This window comes from Scylla paramamosain, chromosome 5 (genome assembly GCF_035594125.1).
Source record: "Scylla paramamosain isolate STU-SP2022 chromosome 5, ASM3559412v1, whole genome shotgun sequence".
Classification (NCBI taxonomy): Eukaryota; Metazoa; Arthropoda; class Malacostraca; order Decapoda; family Portunidae; genus Scylla; species Scylla paramamosain.
The window spans coordinates 28,700,605-28,713,115 of NC_087155.1; the positions used below are offsets into that span (position 1 = coordinate 28,700,605).

The 12,511-nt window shown below is 36.3% G+C and overlaps 1 protein-coding gene and 1 long non-coding RNA gene across 12 annotated transcripts in view; one reads left to right on the forward strand and one right to left on the reverse strand.

The window, feature by feature from the left end:
* The window catches only part of LOC135100801 (proton-coupled folate transporter-like), a 32,759-nt gene extending 24,091 nt beyond the window's left edge, over positions 1-8,668 (forward strand). For 4 of the 9 annotated variants that reach the window (XM_064004126.1, XM_064004134.1, XM_064004135.1 and 1 more), the window contains 2 exons: positions 6,971-7,031; positions 7,625-8,668. In XM_064004126.1, the coding sequence (XP_063860196.1) occupies positions 6,971-6,985 (15 nt within the window). In that variant the 3' untranslated portion in view covers positions 6,986-7,031; positions 7,625-8,668. The remainder of the gene's footprint in view (positions 1-6,970; positions 7,032-7,624) is intronic. The other 5 variants (XM_064004127.1, XM_064004132.1, XM_064004128.1 and 2 more) reach the window with 3 other exon arrangements.
* LOC135100803 (uncharacterized) overlaps positions 5,768-12,511 on the reverse strand; it is a 119,895-nt gene continuing 113,151 nt past the window's right edge. For all 3 annotated transcript variants that reach the window (XR_010268920.1, XR_010268922.1, XR_010268921.1), the window contains 2 exons: positions 6,864-7,224; positions 5,768-6,559 (listed from right to left, as the gene is read on the reverse strand). This is a non-coding gene — a long non-coding RNA (uncharacterized LOC135100803). The remainder of the gene's footprint in view (positions 6,560-6,863; positions 7,225-12,511) is intronic.

The following is a 12,511-nucleotide window of genomic DNA, read 5'->3' on the forward strand; positions in this document are numbered from 1 at the left end:
ACTGCAGTGGCTCAATAGTCTTCACAAAAATAATACTATATCTTGGCTGTAATGCATATATGTTCAATCTGTTTGTAGGTACAGACTCCAGAAAGCATCTCCTAAACATAAATCAATGACTCATAAATGCTAGAACTTAATAGTGATTGACAAAAATGATCAAACTCTAAAATCCATGTATAAAACAACAAAAATTGGTACTGTGGTACCTCAGGATTCAAACTTAATTGGTTGTTTGGAGCTCTTCAAGTTGGGAATATTCAAATTGGGAAGCAATTTTTTTTATTAAAATTAATGTAAAAAGAATCAATCTGTTCCAGGTTGCAAAATCCTCCTCTTTTTTTTTTCCCCCATTTTTATGGGATACAAATGGGATCAGATACAAAAACAATGACTTAAATCTTTCATGCAAAATACCATTGTAAGTAAACACCAGCCTCAAAATGATGAGTCATCAAAAATTCCTGGCATCTTGAAAACAATTGTAGTGTACACAATTTTTATTTTGCATTAAAATTCTCTCTCTCTCTCTCTCTCTCTCTCTCTCTCTCTCTCTCTCTCTCTCTCTCTCTCTCTCTCTCTCTCTCTCTCTCTCTCTCTCTCTCTCTCTCTCTGTATGTGTGTGTGTGTTTGTATATTTACCTACCTAGTTTTTCCAAGTTGCATTGTACTTACAATTTTCTTACTATGTCACTTTCAAGATTTCTTTCTTATCTTATTTTACTACCTTCATTCCTTGCTTTTCTATATTCTCTAGCATTTCTGTTTAGTTTTCTCATCACTTTCTTCCATACCCTATCCTTTTACTTTTTTGCTTCTACACACCTGGCATTATACCATTCATGCTTCCCAATTTTCACTTTATAACTTGGTACAAACTGTTGCACCTCCTCTCTATGCTTGCTCAAAAATCTCATATTTTTCTTGCACTACTTTACTTTCAAATGGCTCTTTCCAGTTAATTTTTCAATAAAATTTATTAAGTTCTGCAAAATTTGCCTTAGCATAGTTCAAAATTTATTAAGTTCTGCAAAGTTTGCCTTAGCATAGTTCTGTCTCCCATTTCTGTATTATGCTCTCTCCTGTGCAATACTTTTTCCTCTTGTAGTACTTTTTTTATTGTCATATGATGACTTCTTTCCATTGAACTTAGACAATGTATACTTGGTCTACTTTCTGGGGTTTTTGTAAACACTAAATCCAACTTTGATGGTTCTTCTCCTCTGCATCTCGAAGGCTCGTCCACTCACTGTCTCATTGTATTCACCATCATGGTTTGCATAAGTTCTGTGCTCCATGACCCGACATTTTATTTCACTTTCATCTCCTCCCAGTTAATTCCTTTAGTGTTGAAGTTGAGTACTAAGAGCACTTTGTTACTTTTCCTTATCATTTCCTCTATACTATTTCTTGTTTCTAGTTGCATGCTTTTTAAATTTATTGGTCTTCCATGCATTAGTTTTTGGTATGTCACAATGATTTTCCTTTTTTCACTTCCTTTGATCTTAGTCACAACACTCAATGTTTGCCATTCCACCACCATATTCCACTTCTTCAACAACAATATCCTCTTCTGCCAATATCATCACTCCTCATCCTCCCTTTCCTTTTCTGTCTCTCCTCCATGTGCTATAACCTTCCTTTACAAATCCCAACTTTAATTCCTCTTTTGGTTTGGTTTCTGTTAAACATACCACATCTGGTTTATTGTTCTTTAAGTAATCTTTAGGTTCCAGTAGGCTCGACACTAAACCATCTGTATTAGTATACATAATCTTTAAACTTCTGCTTGATGATCTTGCATGGCATCTTTGTGCCACCATTTCCTCACTTTCATGTCCACAACTTTTCAGGTGAATTTTCTTGCTTGTTCTTGTGTTCTATCTCTGTTTATTGACTGGGCCAATACTATCAATTCTTTCAGTTTACTTCTCTCTTCTTTGTTCATATCTCTTATTCATATTTGGTATGTGTGTGTGTATTTACCTAGTTGTGGTTTACGGGAGGGGAGCAGTCTCATAGTATCCCGTCTCTGTATCTATCCAGTTTGGTCTTAAAAGCATGGACAGTTACAGCATTGACTGGACAGTTACAGCATTTACAATGTCTTCACTGAGATCATTCCACTTGTTCACACTTCTGTGAGGAAAACTTTACTTCTCGATGTCTCTTCTACAGTTAACTTTCTTCAACTTCTTACTGTGTCCCCTTGTACTCTGTGTGTCTAAATTTATAAAACATTTTTTGTCCACATTTTCCATACCATTTATCATTCTATAGATGTTTATCAAATCCCCCCTCTCTCTCTCCAATTCTCAAGGGTAGGAATTCCCAACATTTTTACTCTCTCTTCATAGGTTGACTTAACTCCGGAACCATCTTCGTGACTGCTCTTTGTACTCTTTCTAATTTCACAACATTCCTCTTTGTATGAGGAGACCACACCACTGCCACATATTCCAATTTTGGTCTATCATGGAAATCAACAACTTTTTTTTTATCATTCCTTCATCTAAATATGAGAATGCCATTCTTACTCTTTTTAACAAATTCATCATCTGTTCAGTAATTTTATCAGTGTGTCTGTCCCAGTCAAATTTTCAGTAACTGTTACTCCAAAATCCACTTCCTCTTTTGACTTCTTTAATTTCACACCATCCATCTCATAATGATATTGTATTCTTTTTTTACTCTTACCAAACTCCATTACTTTATATTTACCTAAATTGAATTATATTTTCCAAGATTTATTCTATTTATCTTATTTAAATCATCTTGCAATACCATACAGTCATTTACATTTTCTACCCTTCTCATCAGTTGAGCATCATCCACAAATAAATTCATATAACTATCTATATCTTCATTTATGTCATTCACTCATATTACAAACATTATCAGTCCCAACACTGACCCCTGTGGGACACCACAAGTTACTTTCAGAAAGCCAAGATGAATTTTGGTCTTGTATTACAGTTCTCATCTATCCTCCATCCACTCCAGCAGTCTTCCTCCAATTTTTCCATAATTTTTTTATCTTCCATAACAATCTTCAGTGTGGTACTTTGTCAAACACTTTCTTCAAGTCTAAGTAGACACCATCCACCCATCTGTCTCTCTCCTGCACAATACTGACTACCCTTGAATAAAGGGACAAATAAGTTTATGGAGCATGATCTTCCCCTCCTAAATCCAAATTGAGAATTTACTAAAACTTTATCTCTTTCCAAGTGTCCCATCTTTCCTTTATTGTTCTTTCACATAATTTTGCTACAACATTAGTCAAGGACACTTGTCTATAATTTAGTGGATTTTCCTTATTTCCTCCTATGAATAGTGGTGTGATATTTGCTCTCTCCCAGTCTTTTGGTACTCTTCCCTGTGATACTGATGTCACCATTAGACTGAATTTTATCAGCCAGCTGTTCTCTACATTCCTTCAATACCCAGTTTGATACTCCATCTGGACCAGATGCTTTATTTACATCAAGTTCTTCCATCATCTTAAGTATTTTCTCATAACTGACTGGGACTGTACTTAGTATATTCCTCATCAACTTATCCCTTCCAGCATCAAACTCCCCTTCCACAGCAAATACCGATCCTCATCAACTTATCCCTTCCAGCATCAAACTCCCCTTCCACAGCAAATACCGATCTGAAACTAATGTTCATAACCTCTGCCATGTCCTGTGCATCCTAATAGACTTTTCCTTCAACTTTCAGTCTTGATACACCTTCCTTTCTTCTTCTTTATCTTCCCATTAATATGTCTACAGAATAGTTTGGGTTATTATTTCAGTGTACTTGTTTCTAACATCAATATATTCCTCCCATCTGCTCTCAGTTTTCCTCTTCTTCCATCCATTCCAACCATTTGACTTACAATTTCTGGCCTCTTTGCATTTTGTATTGAACTATTCTTTACCCTTTCTACATCTCGCTCCTCCTCTAGGTATAAATTTCTCCACAGCAGAATTGTATATCCTTATAAATTCATCCCATTTCTTCTGAACATCTTCTGCATCTTCAAAGTCTTTCCAGTCCACGGCAACAAAGTACTTTCTTAATTTTTCAACGTCAGCTTTATTATGTTTAAATCTTTTCACCTTATGATTTTCATCAATGATTACATTTTAATTTTTCAAATTAAATTCTATCAACACATGATCACTTTTACCTAGATTGCTATGATAGTGTATAGTTTCAATAATTTCCATGCCCTTTGTAAACACTAAATCAAGTCTAGATGGTTTATCTCTTCCACTAAATCTTCTATCACAATCAACCCATTGAGTCATCAAGTTTTCCACTACTGAGTTTAATAGTCTATTACTCCATGAGTTCTCACTTCCAGTAGTTGTCATTGTCTCCCAATATATCTCCTTACAATTAAAATCACCAACAATAACTATATCACTGCTTTCCATCACTATCTTTTCAAGACCTTTTAACACATCTACCAACATCTCTTCATGATGTTCTTTTTGCCAAGCATTGGTCATAGGTGGCACATACACTCCTATATAATTCATTATCCTTCCATTTCCACTTCTAATCATCACTTATAGAATTTCAGACTTGTCCACTTTTTATTACCTTCCCCACTTTTAACATTTTTTAGTCATCATGATCACTCCCCCTCCTCCCTTGTCACTTCTATTTTTCATCCATAAATCATATTTATCATATGTCTCATTCATGTGAGATAAATTGTTCACTCATTTATGTTCATTTGGTTTGTGCATGGAAGTGACACATCTTGGACATGCTGCTTGATTGTCTGTCATAGTTTACTGTGTGGACTACCAGTATCCATTTCTGACATGAGGCATATAGTTTTTCACAAGTATCTTTTAACAAAAAGTTGGATCAATATGACATTAGTGGCACAGCTTGATTGACATCATCCCCTAATTTATGGTACTACACTGCATTAAGTGTGTTTCATTAAGAAGTTTATTATTATTACTCTTGGCTTTGAAAGTGAAGCTGGCAAGTGCCAAGTAGACATTTGGACAGGGGAAGGTTGTATGTGATATAGTTGTGACATGTAAAGGGGATATAGGGTAGGAGGGAGGGAAGAAAGGGAAGGTAGGATTGGAGTGAGAGGTGGTGGAGTGATAAATGTCTGAACTACATCACGTGAAACCTTCCTCTGTTTGAATGTGTTTGGATCTTATCAGCTCTGCTTTCAAAGCCAGGAGTAAAACCAGTTAATGAAACCCACTTGGCAATGTACTGTAGTGCATTGGGGATGGTGTCACAGGGTGTGCCAAAATGAAAAATTGATCCAACTGTTCACTTAGAAAATAATGCAAAAGACTATGCCTCATGATGTCAGAAATGGATAGTAGGTAGGCAATTTAAGTTGATACTGTTAGGTGAAATATTGTATATTCTTGAAAATGAAAAATGAAAAATATGTTCTGTGATGTTTGTAACACAATTTACTTAAAACTGCTTTTTGTGGGAGATGTAGAATGAATAATATAATGAACTATATATTTCTCATATATGTTGGTGCTTTTAGATTCTTCATAAAACAAAAGCAAAGCACAAAACTGTTTACAAAAACTAATTTCACATCCCCCAGTGAGCACCAGCCTCCATTGGGGATATGTGATTTTTTATTTATTTATTTTTTTATGTGCTATGCTTTTATGGGACTTTATGAAAAATCTGAATACACCCTCATGTTTATCACTTCATACTTGCTGCAAAGAAATGTTTACAAGTTAAATTATGTTAAATGCTATGGAATTACTTTTGTAAATCCAACTCATAATTCCTTTATTTTTAGTTTCCTTGAGTACAGTAAGACATCCGTAAGTTATTATTCCATATCAGATGAAACAAAAAGGCAAGTTGACATTGTGCTAACTAAACTGAGTCACACCAGGCCAAACTCAGCATAACATATGACAGTGTCTAAGAAGAGATTCTGGATCTGGTTGAAAAGTCAGGTGGTTTGATCTGCACTCTTTCTCTCAAATATCACATCTGCGTACTTTTATTTTTGTTCTTTCAAAATACTGTACTATGTTTTTTTTTGCAAGAGATAGAGAAAAATAAAATTTGAAGCAGTATTTGAGGAAGAAGACAGATCAGACTGCAGAGACTAAATAAGAATGCATCAGGTTTTCTTGTTACAAAGGCTAAACCTCCCAACCTTCTACCAGAACCAGGAGCCCTTCTTTGCATCATGTCCTCAGACCAAGATGCAAGGGGAGGCTCAATAGGATGGAAGGGGATGAAAATGAAGACTGACCTTGTTATAGGGCTTTAAGTCTTTTTAGTGATATTTTACTAAGTTGAAATTTTGGTAAAGGCAGAGCATTATTATGCCAACTTGTGGGGGTTTTACTGTATTTACAAGTATATATGAGTTCTGTAGTCAATATATTGCACTTAAAAGTATCCACCAAAATGACCTACATAGTGTGTTTGAGGTGAGCTGTGGGAGATAATATACAAACTTCAATTTCCGGGAGTCTTGTTGCCACATCAACTTCCAGTGTGTTGACCCAAACTCAGCTGCCACTTGATAATTTCCACTCTGCAAAAGATTTAAGATAGTCTTGTGTGTGCCAAATTTGGTGCTTGGAAAGAAAGTACACAAATCTGCCCTTTTTATGGATTTACTGGGTCTAAAATTTAAGAAAGGAGCTGAAAACATTTTACCATACAGAACTATAGAAATCAGGTAAGGGAAAAAACCCAGGTCTCTTTTCATAGCTTCTTACAGCTCATAAGGAATTGTGTAAGTTATTTTGTACTTCATAAACATTTAAGAATTACATTAAAATAAGGGAAGCAATCAGGCTTTACATGTGGCAGTCCCAGTTTTGAAATATACCTACCTATTTCACCTCCTTCCATAGCTTAGATCATCTCAGTTTAAAGCTCCCTAATGACTTGACACTAAAAATCTGACTATGTACACATTTAATAGTAATTTTCTCTCCAGCAGCAAGAAAGTTGATACGATAGCTGGAAAATCTAATGAAAACTTGCTGCTGTTGGATGAGGTGAGTAGCAGTGATAGGTAAAATTTTGATATTTTCGTCACCATGTCCAACTTCTTGTGTGTTTATCCCCTCTGTTTTGGGAGACCTTTGTTCCCTCCAGATTATGAATATGATCTTCAGGCTTTATGCCAGTGAATAATCTAAGAGTTTTGAAGCTTATGTCCTCTTCTGTTGGTTGAGTGTTGCAGGATATCTGTAAAGATACATCCAATTATAATAAAGTGTAATGCTATCCATATTACTACTGTACAAATTGCTTTATTCTATTGGAATTCAAACACCATTTCTAGAACTATAACCACAGTGAAGGGCACACTAAACATCACTGATAAACATTTTGATATTCGCCTGCTCTGAATTATTTGTCACATTGGATCATCATTGTAAAGTATGTCATCATGGCTGGTCCTTAGGATAAAGTAATTTTAAGTTCCCATTTTTTGTTAGTCAGATACACCATGTTGATAGTAATATAAAGGATATAAAGGCCTAGAAAATAATAATAATAATATGGAGTAAAGCAGTAACTGATAAGCATCCCTGTCATGAGTAGCTACTGATCCCATTTCTTTTATATTACTATTTTCTTTCAGGATTGGTAAATACCTTGCTGAATAACATAACCACAGAAATAGGGAGAGATGGCCACCATTGCTAACACCAAAATATTTATTTTGTTAATTGTGTAGGAAGGCAGATCCTTGGTGATGAAAGTTAACTTCTAGAGGAGCCCATTTGGAGTACTATTTACAATGGTTGGAAGGTTACATCAGAATATTGAGATAACTACTAATAAAGGTAAAGGAAGTAAGTACCTTGAGGAAATATGCATGCTGTGATTACTGTAGTTTGTAAGCATACTGTGTGAGGGTTTGTGGAAATATTTGTGTTGTAATGAGGTGCTCATGATAACCTTGCAAAGCAGGGTAGATCCATCCACACACACCCACACATATGTGCACACACCATCACATATTTCACAAGACTAAATTAGAAACCATCTTTAAGCCTTCTCTACATCTACATTAGATAGATAATTGACCACTACACTATAACATTGTACAGCTTTGTATTTATTCCTAATGACAAAAAAAAAAAAAAAAAAAAAAAAATTCCTCTTAAATTTTTTTGCTTCATTAATCCTAATTAAACTACTTTTTTATTTGCATCCCAGAGTGATCCTAGATGCTTCAAATAGTTAGGAAATTTCCTTGAAATAATTCATCGCTCAAGACTTGTATTCCTCCCATTACCATCTACTCATACACCAAATTACTCCTTTCACATGATCATACAAATTTCTTTGCCAGTTGATCATTTTTCTTTGAATCAGCTACCTGAGCATTATCATTGTTGCATGCAACTAACAATGGATTCAGCTCCTTCAGCATTCACAAGACAAACCTCTATTAAACATTCTTGCTTTCGCATTCCCTATTTAGTGAAAATTTCTACAGACATCAGTCAAGTGAATTATGCATTTAGTACTTCCCACAGCCCTGATCAAACAGGAAACTATATATTACTACTTCAAACTTGATCACATGCTTACATAGAAAGTATTCACTCCTTTTAACGATCTATCACATAGTCGTACAATTTTAATGTATAATCCTTTCTGATAAATTGTCAAATGTTATGCTTGAATTTATTGGTCAAAAACACATCCTTACTACCTTTTACCAAATAATATACATTAACCGTTTCAGAGCAAATACAGTGGATATGGGATATGAATTTAATTTGTTGCAAAAAATTGGTCGTATTCAGTTTTGGTTGTCCTGAAAAGACCTTTCCCAGTAGATGTAAAGGGAAATGAAATACAGTGGTACTTTGTGATTCGAACTTAATTTCTTCTTTTGAGCTGTTAGAATTGGGAAGCAATTTATCCCATTCAAATTAATGAAAAAAAGAATTAATCCGTTCCAGGTCCCAAAATCCCCCTATTTTTTTAAATTTTATTTTATGGATTCATGTTGCGCCCTAAACAAATAAATTATATACAGAAGAAAATACAGTAAAAGAAAACATTAAGTAACGTATATATTTCCGCATATAAGATGGCACTTGAATCCTAAAAAAAGACAAAAAAAATGGGCTGTTGTGTACATCAGATACAAAAACCATGACCTTAAAATTTTGCGCAAAATACCATTGTAAATAAACACCAGCCTCAAAATGATGAGTCATTGAAAGTTCCTGGTGTTTTCAGTCTTGAAAATTTCTACAGATATCAGTCAAGTGAATTATTATTAATTTTTGTTTTGCACTGAAATCTCTCTCTCTCTCTCTCTCTCTCTCTCTCTCTCTCTCTCTCTCTCTCTCTCTCTCTCTCTCTCTCTCTCTCTCTCTCTCTCTCTCTCTCTCTCTCTCTCTCTCTCTCTCTGTGTGTGTGTGTGTGTGAAAATAAGAACAGTGAGAATTGCTAAATAAAGTGAGACTAATAGAAAATGAAAATAGAATTTTACGTGAGAAAGGATGGAGTAACTGCGCCTGCAGTTCCTCGGTTGTCAGTTCCTCATTGTGCTCCTGGATCACTTTCTCAGTGTCGGCATCATCAACTTCAGATTCCAGGATCTTCTTACCCCGTGATACAGTTGTATCAGTCTCAACAATATATATATATATATATATATATATATATATATATATATATATATATATATATATATATATATATATATATATATATATATATATATATATTCACCATATAATTTATTCATCCCACATGTACCGTGGCCAGCCAGTCTGTTCTAAATTAACCTTCTCCTCCTCCTCCACCTCTCAAGGGAATTTCACACACAATTCCAGTCTTTAGGGAAAACATCTGCGATCCACTTCGCTTTGATAAATACAGCCCTCATGGTAGCGAGCTCTCGGAGTCAGAGTCGCAACTCAGCCAGAGTCCCAGTCAGTCAGTCACGCAGTCATGAGCAGTCAGTCTTGGTCTCTCACACAGTTCCGCTCAGTCACAGTCAGTTTTGAGAGGCTGCTCAGTCATCATTCATATCACTTCAGAGAGAGAGAGAGAGAGAGAGAGAGAGAACAATCAATCGTCACATTATAATTTCGTCTCGAACCCAGTGTGTACAATCTACTATTAAATCAAGAAGAACTCTCATCATCGTGTTTTACACACATCAACAGTATCAACTTAATACCCACGACCTCCAAGCTACCAGAATCACCGTCTCACTACTGGTTCACCATGCTACCAACATACCTAGTATCATCATCAACTGAGCAAGTAACATCATCTAAACTCAAAACATAAAAGTGGGTACGTATCAAATCTAAAACAAGTGGTGGGCAGGAGGAGAGATAAATCAATCCGATACACAGTCACCTTAACAATTGGAAATGCATCCTTAAACCCCCCACAGTTGCGCTAGTAAAACGGATTCGGGCCACAAGTTCCGCTACGCTGAGTGCATGATGCATTGGGTTACCGCAGTCCATGCCTTGTCAACCAATGACACACAATTTAGGATAGTTAAGGTGGTCCTTTCAGAACTCTCTGAGGATCAATTGTATCACAGGTTACAGCAAAACTCCGCTGGAATAAGACCTGGGTGTAGAGCTTCTTGAAATTGACGGTGACGAGTTGGTCCATCGGCTGCAGTAAGGGAATGGTGTTGGCAAGAAGGAACTGTATTGTGATGAAGGTGAACTCCTCAAAGAAGGACGCTTCCAGCCCCTTAGGATGTGCTGGTGCACTGTCCATAACGAGAAGCACTTTCAAAGGCAGACCTGTCTCTGTCAGGTATTTCTTAACAGCTGGCCGACGTACAACTGCCGAGTGAGCGACAAGGTGTCCGTATTTCAAGTCGGTGTTTGTATCCTGAAGGCATATTCTATAAGACTTTTTGGTCATATCCTGAAGTGTCTACTTCTTGGCGTTCGTATCCCGAGGTTCCACTGTAATAAATCCACATAATCCCTTCATCTACAATATTCCTCAAAACTTGCTCTGTATCCTATCCAACCTCCCTTGATTCAAACTACCATGCATATTGGCCATAACTTGGGTACATTATATTTATCTTTATTTTTTATTTATTGAGAGGGAGACACACACACTTGCTCAAAACCAGACTGCTGATGAAGCATACATTCAGCATTTTTATGGATCAATTGACAATAGTCGCACCATTATTCAAACATTCGACTGTACATCGATTTAAACCTGAATGGTTAATCGCTTGAGGTGATGGACTCAAGTAATAAGGAGTGTATGTTGCTAATTCACATAACAACTCTTGGTTTTAATTATGTGTCTTCAGCAATCTTCAAAATATTTTAACTCGCTTTCCTATAGCATGCTTATATTTATGGTCAATATTCTGCAATCCTTGGCTCTTATGCCCTATACTTCCTTGATATCCATGTATGCGCCGTTTTCCCTCGCTTCCTCACCTTGAGAGAGAGAGAGAGAGAGAGAGAGAGAGAGAGAGAGAGAGAGAGAGAGAGAGAGAGAGAGAGAGAGAGAGAGAGAGAGAATCAATTGAATTAACTTTTATGTGAAACACCAGTTTTTTTGCTCAATTTATCATCTTTATATCGTATATTACACCTCACTGTCCTTCTGTTGCTACGCTATAGTGTGCGCCTCTTCCAATCTACAGCAATTTCTCCTCCTCTACCATTCAATTCCTTCCTCACCACATTAATTCTTCCATACCATAAACCACTTTTGCTCACCACACAACATCATTCAAAACATGTCACTCCATCCACATTACCATGATCCCGCATTCTTGGTAGCATCTCATGCATCTTTATTTTCTTATGATAATAATACCAATAATCATAATACAAAACTCTCTCTCTCTCTCTCTCTCTCTCTCTCTCTCTCTCTCTCTCTCTCTCTCTCTCTCTCTCTCTCTCTCTCTCTTTTCTCATGCACTACCACCAGTGAGTTTAAGTGAAGTAAGTTATCTCTCGTGATCTTACTAAAATAATGCAAGAGGCCGAGTCATGGCTACTTGCCCTATTGCAGTGAAGGACATTTAAGCAGTCGGCTATCTCAACAAGGCAGCATACCAACACCACTATGACACAGGCAACAGATCGCATGGCCGGATTCATCAGTTTCTCATAATTATGGGTTGAGTTCGTCATGGGGGCCAACTGGAGAGGGATCATTCAGCGAGATCCATTCTGAGCCAACTTCGAACGTGATCTGGCGGAATATATATTGTGTGCACGTCTAATTTCAAGCAAGACCTTGTCAACATGAAAAAAAAAAAAAAAAAAAGTATTCTTGTTTCATAAAGCGTTTTTCCAGCACCACTCCTTAAGTCTTCCATGCAGTGCTTCTTTATACTGCTGAGTTTAGTTGGGCTTGCATGCATTGACTTCTTCACATGATGTCGTTTTTGGGATTTTCCATACAGTATCAACCAATTACAATGTCGAGCCTCAATCTTATTACAGTGATAGATGCATGATGGGAATTGTGAGCAAAAACATGCATT